Source organism: Brachycentrus maculatus, unplaced genomic scaffold, assembly GCF_059751285.1.
Source record: "Brachycentrus maculatus isolate JH-2025_06_01 unplaced genomic scaffold, ASM5975128v1 h1tg000138l, whole genome shotgun sequence".
NCBI classification, from domain to species: domain Eukaryota; kingdom Metazoa; phylum Arthropoda; class Insecta; order Trichoptera; family Brachycentridae; genus Brachycentrus; species Brachycentrus maculatus.
The window spans coordinates 159,903-175,092 of NW_028280891.1; the positions used below are offsets into that span (position 1 = coordinate 159,903).

Here is a 15,190-nt window from a genome sequence, read left to right on the forward strand (position 1 = left end):
CAAAAATCAATATAAACACATTGATTACATATTATTTTGGTTTATTTATTGACTTGGCGTTTAATTTGTAGAACTCCATTTTAATTTATGTATTAATTTTAAATCAAACACAGATTTTTTGAGTCTACTAAGTTGTATTTTATTAATAAAAAACACATAAAAAATTATACTGTGACAATTGTTTCGCCTTGTTAGGGCATTATCAAACGAATGACCATTCGTTATCCATGAATTATCATTCGTTTGATAATGCCCTAACAAGGCGAAACAATTGTCACAGTATAATTTTTATGTGTTTTTTATTAATAAAATACAACTTAGTAGACTCAAAAAATCTGTGTTTGATTTAAAATTAATACATAAAATATTATTTTTGCTTCACAGTCATTTTGCAGATCAATAAATTACTCTTTTAAATTTGGACTAACACTTTCTACGTCTGATAAAAATGGATTGATTAACCAAGCTGATATCAAAAGTTCCTGTTAGTCTTTGAACCGTATTATCATATAGATTTATATTATCCACTGACACTTCGTGATGGAATTGCATTTTTAATTTATTATTAGATTAAAACCAATATTTTTAGCTTTTCCACTTTTTTATTTGACCAGCGACCGGGTTTCGTCGTTACCGACATCATCAGACTGGATCTGATGATGTCGGTAACGACGAAACCCGGTCGCTGGTCAAATAAAAAAGTGGAAAAGCTAAAAATATTGGTTTTAATCTAATAATGTATTATCATATCTTCGATAAGGGCATTAATGTGGCTATGATACTATATGTCTTTTTTAATGGGCCCTTGTTTTATATGAAGAACTTGATAATATTGAGTATTATGCCAAAGTTAAAGTTAAATTTTGCGTATGAAAGTGTAGTTTTTCTTTATTGACACAACGTTCCCTTGAACCTCCCGCTCCCTTCTGCAGCACCCCCCAAATGCGAAAATTTTAAAAACGCCTAGCCAGACTTCCAAAACGTCCAGAAAGGGGCGCTGGCACCCCCGATAAGAAACATAACTTCAGGAAGTGGTGGACACTCCTTCTGTCCTTTTAAAATATTGTGTTTTCTGGAATTTTATATATTGTATATTATAGTAAGTCAAAAAAATTACCATTACCATTTACCGTTGTACGGCTGAGTTGAGTAACCATTATTAAACTGAACTTTTGAACTCAACTAAACGCCTAAACTCTTTTTATAAATGTCGCGTTTTAGCCGTGACCTTTCTATTTTTGTTTACACTGAAATAAATAAATTTAGATAGTGAAATATCTTCTTTGTAATATTAATATTATAATTTTGAAAATATGTAATACAACAAATTTCAATATCAATACCATTTAACCTGAAAAATTAATGACAAATATTTCGGCGGGTGGATTCGACATTCAGCCGCGGCGAAGTCACGCCCAGCCGGGAGCTTAGTACTAGTAGCCGTTTACGTCACTTCCGGCCGCTGGCGAATATCACTTCCAGCCATAAAAAATCGAGGTAGTTGGCGGTCTTTATATAAATAGTTAGTCTGTGTCACGGGCGGCTAAAAACAATAATACGAAAACCGGAGCCGAGTATATACGAGTGATTGAAGGGTCACAGAAAATCAATGTTCGTAACCATAGATAATGTATATGTTTTTTGGAATTCCGAATTCGGAAAAACGAACGCTGAAAACACTCTTCTTATAGCTACTTTCGAGTTATATGATTTTCTTTTTCAAATTATCTCAAATTCTCATAATTATTTTCATTTATACATTTTTTAACTTCCGGGATGCTATTATCTGTCAGGATGTGGTCCCGTGGTAAGTGTCTCGGACTCTTGAATCAGAGTTTTTCGATTCAAACCCACTAAACAAATTATGATAAATATTTTTAATAGTATGAAATATAAGTATTTTTTAAATAATAAGAACACCAATATTTCTCTTTAAAAAAATAATCAATGAAGACGACAAAGATCAGATTTGTGGGTGCTGTCATGTAAATCAACTAATGGAATAGAATCTTAGACTCTTCGACCCACCGAAATGCTAAAACGTAATGCTAATGACATATGGTATTGCGAATTCCGTGGACCGAAAAGGAAACAAATGTCCATTCAGCAAGAATAAGATATGAAAATAATGGAAAAGTGGAAATAGATATTGAGGGTAAGAAATAAAACAAATAGTGATTTGAATTCTTTTGAAATAAAGATAAGTTCATGAAAGCCAAACTGCCAGCATTTAACCAAGTGGCTGTCCCGACACTGATATATACATAGAAGAGAAACATGGAATTGCAAAAGAAGGATAAACCTAGAGTGAACACTGTTTTAATACGACGCCTCGGACAAGGTTGACTGCATTGAAAAATTGATGTTTGACGCAATTAGAAAGGAATTTAAAGGTAATTTAAGGATAAATGAACACATTGAGAAAGCTCCTTTGAGGTGGATTGGGTTGTAGAGCGAATTGATGAATAAAGAATGACTAAAAGAGTTTATTTGCAAATGTGAATGGAAATGGAACCGCAAAAGAAAGACTCGGCTCGAACATATTAATCAGAAACTGAAATCTGTTTTTTGAAAAGTCTAAGTAGCTGGAGATGATGCATGACCAGATATGTGGATGCAAATGAATCCAGGAGTGTAAGTGAAGAACAGTGCGGTATTTTATCCCCTCTGCTTACTAGTGAAGGCGGGATGTTGGTAGTACAGTACTCTGATAATAGTTTAGGGCGCCGGTATAGTTTTATTGGAACTTGATGTCGACACTTGTCGATGTTTATATTACATAATCTAATATCATTTCTTGAATGAAAATGTAAAGTCATGCAATTCTAATGGCAAAATCAAAACTTAATTTGGTGCTGCCTTTAAAAACATGGGTTACAAAATATTTATTTTATAATCCTTGACAGCTTTTATATTATTTATTTTATGCAATTTAGCGTACAACGTTAAGAGCTTAATATGTTGCTGTGACACCATACCAAACTAAAATTTACCACAAAATCTATCTTCAATAAATTAAATGCGCTTGGGAAACGAAATTAGTAAAAACAATTCTTTATTGTCCTCATTTTGATTTATTTTCACATCAGGTAACCCTGAAATGAACTGTCATCGTTTGCTGTCAGTGTCAAGAAAATACTACGAGAACAGCTGCTACGCTGCTATATTCACGCCAATGGAATGTATTGAATTGTTAGTTCGCCGTCTGCCGACAGAGCGCATGACAATCTAAACATGGCGTTGTCGATCGATGGCACGGTAGCGTAAAGACAATAGTGACATTACGATGGATATTGTGATATACGTGCAGTGATTAAACACAAATGGGCCATGGGAAAAGATCAGGAATTACTGGAGGCAGCCAGGAGCGGAAATATCCCGGTTGTGGAGAAAATACTCAACCAAAGAGCTAAAAGGAGTGGTCCGCTAGCCAGGTGGGTGTATCATCATTTAATTGAACACTTCCAGACACTTGTTTTCAATCATGTTTCTACGAATTACTCCCTCGGTTGACCCTATATGCCATATATATCATTTCCCAACAAACCTACGAGCTAAATTTCTTCTTTGTATTAAAATAACTGCAATATTTTATTGACTTTCACGTACTTCATTTCCATTATTCACCTGACAATCTTATCGTTCCTTATCAATCAATGCGATTAGAATTTAAAGCATTATTGTTTATATAAATTCTACGTTAATTCCTTTTATGAATAGCGTTTACATGTTAATCTTGTATTTTCTACGCACATATATAATTTATCATTTCCATAAAAGCATACGTTTTTTAATCGTGAAAAAGCCTTGAATTATAAGTTTTCTCATTCAGATATTTTTTGCAGCGTGTGATAATTTCCCATAACCAACACTCATATATTTTTATTTTTATTATTATCTTCGAAATAAAATACCGGTATATTTAAATGTTTTTGTATATTAATTTACTCTTGGTATTTTCCCAAAAAATCCCTTGAATTTCTTGAAAGTAGGGCACAGATAGATATATCAATAATAAGGTTTTTATTATGGCATACAACGACCTTTATTATTAATAACGATATAATAAAATAATTTTTAATTAATAAAATGAAAAATTACCTGTAATACTTATATATTTTGGAAAATATCAAAACATCATTTTGACAGCTGCTGTCACATTTTTGGGAATTTTCATCATACACCACCTTTTGATAAATTACACAAGTTATAACGAAAAATCACAAAAAAATCTTTGAGGATTTTTTTTACATTAAATAAACTAGTACTCATGAATGGGTAGCAAAATATTCAAATCGTGAAATGTATGAAAAACAAATACGTATAAAAATATACAAGTTTATTGTAGATCAGATAAAGATTCTCAAAAGACTCATACACGTTAGCTGTGTACAATTTACGCAAGCAATGTACGTAGTACGAGTACGGGTATGCAACCCCGAGTATCCTATACATTACTGCTATTCTCCTTTTCCTCTTTGGTATCTTCTTTTTCTCCTCCATTTCCTTTCCCGTTAAGCAGTTATGTTCTTCGCCCTGAGCTCCTTTACTTACGTCATTTGCATCCCACCTGGAGCCCAGAACTGATCACCGTGCCTTCGTGTATTTAGAGATCAAGTGAACACCGCATCGATCCGATGCGGTGCCCTATGCACCATTTGCAGTTGTAGATTGGTTACAGAAAAAGAAAAACAAAGCATGTGGTAAAATAAATATGCACGAAATAGCATTGTTCGTTTCGACGTTTTTTAAGATAATTTTGTGTCTATATGTTACATATTATTATGAAATTTCATCATAATCCTATTTTTTTTTAATTTTATATAAATTGATAAAATTTTTGAACTGACATTTCTCAATGGAACTGCATTTTATATAATAAAATAGCAACTATGTACTTATATAGTTTTTTTCCAAAAAATTTTATTTGACCGGTGACCGGGTTTAGTCGTTACCGACATCACCAGTCTGGTAACGACGAAACTCGGTCACTGGTCAAATAAACTATTTTCGGAAAAAAAAAACTAAATACATACTTACTTGTTATTTTATTATATAAAATGCCGTTCCACCCAGAAATGTCTGTACAAAACATTATTTTTTATTAGTTTTATTTAAAAAAATATATATATAAATGATTTAATTTAAAACTGAAATTGACTCTTTTTTAAATAGCTTATGTTGTAGTATCACTATCGATTTGAAAAAAAAAACAGATCGTATTAATGTTTAACAAAACTGTATGCTCTATAATAATAAAAAAATAAACCTAAAAATATTGATAGTGATAGCAGAAAACTATTTGATCTGATTAATGTATCCAAAATTTTAAATAATATTTTAGACTGTCCCTTGTTATTGCAAATCATAAATATTTATGTCCCAAAAACACGAGAAACCGTCAAATATTTTATTGTAATAACAGCCGGACAGTGTCTGGATTCAATACTCCTATACACCGAATTCAAAACCTCGACAATGATTTCGCGGACCATATCGCTATCTGGAATATGTCACTTCCTAACTATAAAGCAATAATAATTACAATATTTCAGGCTAATGCATAATTTTTTTTTTATATGTTCATCCTTGTTAAGATAAACAGCTTCTTTCATATCACTAATAGATGTCTCTAGTGTAGATGTAATAGTGAAGTTCTAGTGATTCAAGAACAAGGTTTCTAAAGTGGTTCATATATATAGAACATCCAAGAATTTGAGTAGTGTGGTTGTCAATAATGGGTAGAATTGGTGAATGTTACACGTGTGTAAAGTGATCACTTAAACTAGCCTATGACGGTCGTCAGCCCCGTAAATACCCAGACTTCCATATTCTTCTTCATCTTTGTTGAGATGTCAAAAAATAATGAAATGCATAATTCTTTGTTTTATATGTTCATCCTTGTTAAGATAAAATGCTTCTTTCATATCACTAATAGATGGATGTCTCTAGTGATTCAAGCACTATATTTCGAAATTGAACCATATATGGAACTTTTAAGAATTTGAGTATCGTGGTTATCAATCATGGGTAGAATTGGTGAATGTTACACGTGTATAAAGTGATCACTTAAACTAGCATATGACTGTCGTAAGTCCCGTAAATAACCAGACTCTCATATTCTTCTTCATCTATGTTGAGATGTAAAAAATAATATGAGAAATAACTCCTATAATTGGAGATAATCCAAATTTGTAAACAAGTATTTGGACTCACTCAAAATGTTGTAAATTTGTTATTTTATCATTCAGTATACAACATGTAATATATCATGTACCAATTGGCTATGACCGTAAATAAAAGAAAAAAAATGAAACTACAGAATACGAGAACCGAGTGTGCATTTCCTACTTCTATCTTAAGACGTTTGCACTTTCTAGCTCCGATACTTGAATGCACTTAGCTTCCACCTTTTAATTAATTATGTACAGTATCTACTCAATGAATTAGGGCCACGCAGAATTTCGCGCAATTTCTCAATTCAAACAGGAATAACTCAGAGAAAACCTTGAATAAAACAACATTGAATTTTATTTACACATGAACACTTTATTACGCTTAAATTATGCATATATTTTCATATAAATATAGTTAGTATTTAGTATTTCCACCCTTGGCAGAAATAACTGCCTCAATTCTTTCTGGCATACTTAAAATGCACTGTTTTATGATGTTTTTTATTTCTTCGTCTTCTGACCAAATTTTTTTAATATTTTTTTTTAGACAGTCTACTGTCGGATTTGGAAATGAGTATACCTTATTTTTTAACATGCTCCATACGTTTTCTATAGGATTAAGGTCCGGAGAATTTCCAGGCCAGGGGAGCAAAGGCAGATTTTTGTTAGACAAAAATTTTATTATTGATTTAGCCCGGTGGCAAGGTGCCCCATCCTGCATGAAGGTGTATGGACCTTCTGTTGGGTCGAGTGTATGGTAGAAGGGCAATAAAATTCGTTCGAGGACCTGCTTATAGGAATTTTGGTTCATTGTTCCTTCCACGAAAAACAACGGCCCAGGTAAATTGTTAATAATACATGACCATATCATTGTTGCAGGGGGGTGTTTGATAACTTTTACCACACAGGCCTCATTGTAACGTTCCATTGGTGTTCTCCTGACGAATCGACGGCTCTCTGTCACGGCTTCTAACCGGCACGCATCACTAAAGATAACCTGAAAAATAATGAAAATTTAAGTTTAATTCAAATATATAAGTTTATTTACTAAAATGATATGTTGAAAATTCAATTTAAATAAATACCTTTTTCCAATCATCTACCGAGTAATTTCGATGTAGCCTGGCCCATTTTTATCGATCCGCTTTTATTCGTAGTGTCAATTTTGGGACTTTTACAGGGCGCCTGCATTTCAGATTTACTTCGTAAAGACGTCGCCTCAGTGTTGATACCGATATATTTATACCCTCTTCTTCCAATTTTATTTTTAATGTTTTTGCTGATGCACTACGGTTTTCTAAGGCACTTTGAACGATTTTTCGATCAGTCCTCGGTGTTGTTTTTTTAATCCTACGACAGTTCTTTCGCCGATTGCTGGTGGCGGGTGACTGATTTTTTATTGATTTTGAAATTCTATCCACTGTTTGACGAGAAACGTTTTCTTTTTTTGAAATTTCTCTATTAGATAGTATTCCTAATTTCAGTAGCACTATAACACTAGACTTTTTTTCCTCAGAAATGTCTTTACTTTTTTTCATTTTGTCCTTTTCAAAAAAAACACTTGTGTTTACAATTTTTTTTTATACTTTATGAACTAAAATTAAAAATTAAGTTTTTTTCACAAGACACGATGACTATATAACCTCTCTGAACAAAACAACAACCAGAACTCAAGAAACTTCACTAATAAATGAGATAGGACTATTTTTTGAACTTTCAACTATCTGTCTACCTGTGCTAATTAGGGACCTTTCTCAGAAAAAGGGTTTGAAATTTTGTAAAGGCTTAAATAATCCAGGTATATTTTACATATTATTGAAGGTAATATACATGATATTAGATGTCAATAGAAAACTTAAAGTATTTATGTAAAATAAATATAATAATCCAAAAGATTTCAGAGTATTCAAAAAAATAATGGGTGGCCCTAATTCATTGAGTAGATACTGTATGTCTTAACTAAGTACTTGGATCTGTTTCTTAGCTCCAACTTTATTTTTGTCAGTGATTCACAGACTATGTATTATGGATTGGAATCAATCGTTGTTTTCATTAACCGCAGCAGAATATCAGTTTCATTTTAAAGGTGGTTTAACCACATATAAATCAATACCTTCCAATCAACACTGTGGTGACAATGGTCAAGTTTCGCAACTTGTAAATCAATCATAAGAAAACAATCATCTTACAACATTTTGAGTGTGTCCAAAAACTTGTTCACAAAATCTGGATTATCTCCAATTACAAGGTTTTTTATATATGTCAGATGTCAAAAAATAATATGAGTTATTTTCATATTATTTTTTGACATCACATCAAAGATGAAGAAGAATTCTTTTCATCTCATCAATAGACGTCTCTAGTGAAGTTCTAGTGATTCAAGAATAATGTTTCAAAATTGGTTCATATATATAGAACTTCCAAGAATTTGAGTAGTGTCTTTGTCAATAATGGGTAGAATTGGTGAATGTTACACGTGTGTAACTATGTGCCACAAAGTATCTACGAAAAACATTCAAGAAAAGTTAATTCTGTCTTCGATCGACTTCTTAATCTAGAAAATCTCGTATAATGGGGTTTATTTTTTTAGTGGAATTCATCGATAAATCGATTTCCACCTATTTTCATCGCTGTCAGAGATTTTTTTTGATGGACTGATTTCGCCGACCTTTTATTCTATTTCTGTGCACGTTTTTTCGTTCGTTGGGATAAAAATGTGAGTAAAGTCACATTTTAGTCGTATTGCTTTCTAGTTCGAACTCTTTTATATTGGAATCGACTTTCTACAAGAGTCTATGAAAGAAATGGATTTAACCTAGTTGGCGAGAACAATGGGCTATACACAGGGCAACTGCGAGACATTACCATAATCGGACCAGTTTATCTTTGGTCGGCTCAATTTTACATATTTTCGGCAGGTAATAAACACGTCAAACGTTCAATTCATCATTTGGAAGTAAACCGCTAACAATACGGTTGTAACTCATTTGTTCATAGTCATATTCGTATTCTACAATTGTAGTTCGGATCTTTTGACACAATGTGCAAAGTGCCGCTATCTCTTCATCTGTGAACGAAGATAAATACTAGCGTTTTGTTTTTACATTCTTCTTCTTCTTCCTGGCTCCATCCTAACATATCGTCTTTGTGGACTGTCTGGGTCAGCTTTCCTCGTCCTCAGGTCGTAAGTCCTTCTATCTTGGGCAACGTTTTCTAGGCCATGCCTCCGAATCATGTTTCTTTCTGCAATATCCAAGAGTTCTTTGGTCTTCCTCTAGATATTATTCGAAAAAGATCCATGGCAATTGCTTGCTTTACAATTTCAGACTTTTTACGTCTTATGTGCTCATACCATCTCAATTGCCTTTCCTCTACCTTACTTTTGATGTCTGTTACACCCAGGCTTCCCCGAATAAATGTAAATATCCCAACTTATCGTCTTTGTAGACTCTTGGGAGTCAGCTCTCCTCATCCTCAGGTTATATGTCCTTCTATCTTGGGCAACGTCACCTAGGCCATGCCTTTGAATCACGTTTTCTTTCTGCGGCATCCAAGAGTTCTTTGGTCTTTCTCTAGATTTTATTCGAGTAAGATCCACGGCGATTGCCTGGTTGACAATATTATCAGATTCTCTGCGTCCTATGTGCTCATACCATCTCAATTGCCTTTCCTCCACCTTACTTGATACCTGTTACACTCAGAATTCCGCGAATGCGTGATCTTTTTATTCTGTCTCTAAAGGACATTCCAGCTGACCGTTTTTTTATACATCCATCAGAGAATAAAGGAATTTTTACGTTCAAAAACACATGGTAGTCCTCGTACCAACTCTAATGTATGGAAGTGATGCACATGAATGGCAAAAAATGGATGAAAGCAGCTTTCAGTTGAACGTGATATATGATAGATGTTCGAATGGCGACATAAGAAAATAACGCAAGGCTGAGATAAGCGTCGTCGATAAAATTAAATGATGAGTGTTGACATGTTTTGGACGTGTGGAACGAATGAGTGAGGAGAGAACAGTAAAACAAACTTATGAGGCGAACAATAAGTAACGGCAAAATATAGGACAAGCATTATTTTATACATATTTAAACAAATTTATTTTATATAAGTATATAATTATATGAAAAGAGAAAAATTCCAAAAATTGTACAAATATATTCATAAAAAAAACGCAGTTCTATTGCTATTATGCATGCTGCCCATTAATCTACAAACGGTTTTTAATACCTTTTTATTAGACTGTTTTATGCATCAATGCTTTACTAAAAAAAAGTATTATGGTAAAGTAAGCATATGAATTGACCTTTCCTTTTGTGTGTCTAGACTGGGAGCATTTATATATTTTAGTTTTAAATTCCTTTGATTTGAAAATGACTGATCAAATAGAACAAGTAGCGTCAATTGTCAATTGTTTGCCAATATAGTGTCGAACCGATAATTGCTTTTAATTTCGGAAGGAAATTCGGTAGGTTAGGTAACTAAATTAGTTTTTTTTGGTCAAGTGAGGAAATTTCTGGCACGAGGGAATTAAAAGGTGAGAAACAGGTTAACTGTAATATAAATATTTACAACATTTTGAGTGTGTTCAAATACTAGTTCACAAATCTGGATTATCTCCAATTATAGGAGTTATTTTTTATATTATTTTTTGACATCTCATCAAAGATGAAGAAGAATATGGAAGACTGGGCATTTACGGGGCTGACGACCGTCATAGGCTTCTTCACCTTTGATAAAATGTCAAAAAATAATAAGAAATGTAATCATTGCCAAATTCCATATTTTTTTAAATGAGAAATTATGCACATAGTATTTTTTGATTGTGGATTGTCTATAGTTGACACATAAAGTTCGATAGATATTTCGGTGTCATTAATTTTTCTTCTTCTCACTCTTAACCGCACCCAATAGTGTATAGGGAATTGCATAAAATTGAGGCAAAGTTGATCGTTAACTATAGGGAGGCACGGTGCTTGGTATGACGCTTCAGATACCAGTCCATGGTAATATTAAATAAATATTAGAGTGAAAAAACACTTGTATTCATTTCGATCCCCTGGGAATCGAACCGGGTACCCCCAGCATGGTAGCCAAACGCTGTAACCACTACAGCATGGAGGCAGACTCAAATCACATTTTTACCAAACAATTTTTTTATAAAAACAATAAATTATACGAAAAAATATAATTCATGAAATTTTTACATTAAAATCAATATTTCGTTTAAAATTAACTAACAAACCATCATGACGGTTCCCCACTGAGATAGGCAGAGAGAATAGAACGCCACACCACCCTATCTTTGCAAACAATCTTCGCTTCTTCGACATTCATGCATCTCCTCATACATACCCGCCGAAAACTCGTTTTTAATGAAATGTTTGAAGTGTGACAATGATAATGTAATAATTGTGCGATACATACTGCGTTAAAAAATATGCTTAGCATTGTGATTACCTTGTGAGACAGAGAACGCGTTATAAATCTATCTCACTCATGCATCTAATCATATATGCATGTAAATTATTCGGATTTTTCAATCGTCCACTGTCCGGTATTTGGTGAATGTCAAAATACCACAACTTTAGACTTAGAACTTACCGACAAACGCAAAAAGGGAATGAATTTATGATTATGTACCTTTTTAAAAACGAAATATTGTCAAAATTAAGTTAATTTTTCACATTTTTGTTTGCTTTATCGCCATTAATGTCATCAAACTGCTCATCTCTGCGTTGGCAGCCCTTTGTTTGATGTTTACGATAATGAAGCGTTATAACACCTGTGTCAAGTCATTATTTATGCGAGTTTAAATTTAAATAAATAATTCTAGGGTTGTGCGAAATTCGCAAAACGACTCGCTTTGTTATGCAAAAATCTTTACCAAAAAATAATCGGGATTAAATGGTATTAGGTATTATATTTGTTCTTTTCACGCTTTAGAATACAGGGTTTTTTTACGTTTTTTCTTGTTATTTATTGATTTGGCGCTTAATTTGTAGAACTCCATTTTAATATATGTTTTACTAAGTTGTATTTTATTAACAAAAACACATAAAAAATATATTTTGTAACAAGGTGTATAGGCGAAACAATTGTCACAATATAATTTTTTTATGTGTTTTTGTTAATAAAATACAACTTAGTAGACTCAAAATCTCTGTTTGATTTAAAATTAATACATATTTTCTTGTTGTTAATCTCACACAAGGGCTTTTCCTTTAATAATATTTATTAGTTGCCTAAAAACGAAATTCCCTACCTATTAGGCACAATACAAAGATTTATAGTATGTATATTCTTTTTACTTTAATATATTATTTAAAAAAATCAGTTATCAATATTATATTATATAACTTCATTAATTGATTCGGCAGTCACTTCGTGGTAAAATCTATCCATTTTTAAATAATGTTTTACATAGTAAATACCACTATTTCTTAAAATCTACTCGGCTGTCCAAATTTAAAACACAGTAAGGGATATTTTTTTTGCAGTACGTTTTTTTGCATTTTCGGACTAAGTAGTCTACTTAGTCCATAAATGCAAAAAAAACGTACTACAAAAAAAATGTCCCTTGCTTTGTTTTAAATTTGGACAGCCGTACTGTGACACATGTTTCGATGCATTCCGCATCATTTTCAAACACCGTTATTTTTGTCTACCGGTTACGAGACGTACCTGTCTCTTCGTCAGGACAATCACTACGTCCGTTAAACAAATCTATATAAAGTTCCAAAAATTTTAATAGTGTGGTTGTCTATTAAGGGTTGTTACATGTTACAAGTCTATAAAGTGACTTCGACATGTCGTAACCCCTGTAAATACCCAGACTTCCATATTCTTCTTCGTCTATGTTAATATGTCAGTAGATTTGAAGAAATAATGGTATAAACCGAGTAAAATTCAAATAAAAAACATACGGTGTTTGAAAATGATACGGAATGCATCGAAACACATGTCACAAAAGATATTAAGAAATAGTGGTATTTACCGATATTTTTTTAATTGAAAACATATGGTATTAGAAAATTATGCAACACATTTCATAAAAGATTTTAAGGAATTTAAATTAAAACACACACAGGGGAGAAAAAAAACAACAAAATAACTAATATCAACTGAAATTAAGAAACATATAAAATAAATTATTCGATCTACATTCATTAATTAAATCATATCAATGATTAAAGAAAACACTTAAAAACACGAAAAAGTATTTTATTCTCATAAATTAAAATTATTACACCTTGTTCCATATAAAGGCCAAATTATGAATTAGCTTGAAAATTTAGAAATCCAAAAAAACATAAATTCTAAAAATAATTTATTAAATAATATATTGTTTCAAAATTCTTCACCTTTGCTTTCCATTTTTCCTTTGTTTTCAAACTCAGCCCCTTGACTAACCCCCTCCCCCTAAGTTTCCCCTCTCCTTATTTATAGAACAATTTTATATTTTAGTTATTATACAGACCTGAATGATGGAAGCTTAACTTCTGAAACATGTAGTCTATAATAAAACTCAAGTGGTAAAAAACAAGTGTTTTCTTTAATCACTGTAACATGTCTTACCACAAAGTTAATGCCGAAACAATAAATAAAAATCATATCAAAATACGAATCATATACACACACGATATATAAATACTTACATACTTATAACCCTTATCCGCACCCAATGGTGCATAGGGCACTGCATCGAATTGACGCAGTGTTATCTTGATCATTACTTACATGAAGGCAAGGTGATCACTCTTGCGCTTCAGGAACCAGTCCAGGGTAATATTAAATAAATATTACAGTGTAAAATCACTAATATTTATTTTCACCCCCCCCCTGGGAATCGAACCCGGGACCTCCAGCACGGTAGCTAAACACGCTGACCATTACACCACGGAGGCGGACATTTAACATAAATACATTTATGTATATATACAATACATTCACACAAATCATTATAATTTGTACAAGAAATGGGTAGGAAAATTTTGTAATTATTCGTGTCGAATTTTAATAAATACCTCCGAGGAATTTGCGTCACTTTTTAATTTAGTAGCTTGGATAACGCAAAGGGTCACAGTCCACACGATACAAATGGGAGGGTCATGTTTTAAACGTACTGAAAATGTGTATTTCATAATTCAAACAAAATTGTATGAAATATTTTGTTGATCAGGTATTTATATGATTTTATGCATGCGTTTTTAAATATTAAAATTTGAATAAATGTATGTATTTCACGCATTATTTTTGTAAGACTGAGTAGGTCAAATACTTGAAAGCGGTCAGAATAAGAATAGGATTCATCGGCGGGTGTATATGAGGAGATGCAAGAATGTGGTAGAAGCGAATAATGTTTTCGTAGACAGAGTAGTGTGGCGTTATATTTTCTCTGCCCACCCCTGCGGAGAAGTGGCGTGATGGTTAGATAGTTACTTAGTAAGTTAAGATGAAAGTCTGAGCTTAAAAAAGCCCTGGAATGCTCAGACTTCCATTCTTTGGGTACTTCATCTCCGTATAGAGACATCTACGATATGATTGAAAGTATAAAGAATGGTTCTTTGAGATGGTTTGGACATGTGGAGCGAATGAAAGACGGGATAACGATTAAGAGAGTATATTTGCCAAGTGCGAAGTGAAGTACAAAACGAGAAAGGCCATGGTGTAATAAGATGTATTGATGTATTGTAGAGGAAGCTAGGAGTATTTGTCAGCACAGAGAACTGTCGTTACTCACTCTCTGCTTATCCCTACATGAAGCAGCGGGATGGTTGTAGGTTATAATAATAATAATAAAACCCTTATCCGCACCCCGATGGTGCATAGGGCATTGTGTCATATAATCGCAGTGTTATCTTGATCGTTTACACATGAAGGAAAGGTGATCAGCCCTCCGCTTCAGGTTCAGTCCATGTTAATATTTAATAAATATTACGGTGAAAAAATCACTTATATTTATTTTACCCCCCTTGGAAATCGAACCCGGGACCTCCAGAACGGTA

The 15,190-nt window shown here is 32.8% G+C and overlaps 1 protein-coding gene across 5 annotated transcripts in view; it reads left to right on the top strand.

Moving 5' to 3' along the window:
- The first annotated feature begins 3,225 nt into the window (after positions 1-3,225).
- The window catches only part of LOC148309142 (uncharacterized), a 147,994-nt gene continuing 136,029 nt past the window's right edge, over positions 3,226-15,190 (top strand). For all 5 annotated transcript variants that reach the window (XM_088260555.1, XM_088260556.1, XM_088260557.1 and 2 more), the window contains exon 1: positions 3,226-3,434. In XM_088260555.1, coding sequence (XP_088116681.1) covers positions 3,331-3,434 — 104 coding nt within the window. In that variant the 5' untranslated portion in view covers positions 3,226-3,330. The remainder of the gene's footprint in view (positions 3,435-15,190) is intronic.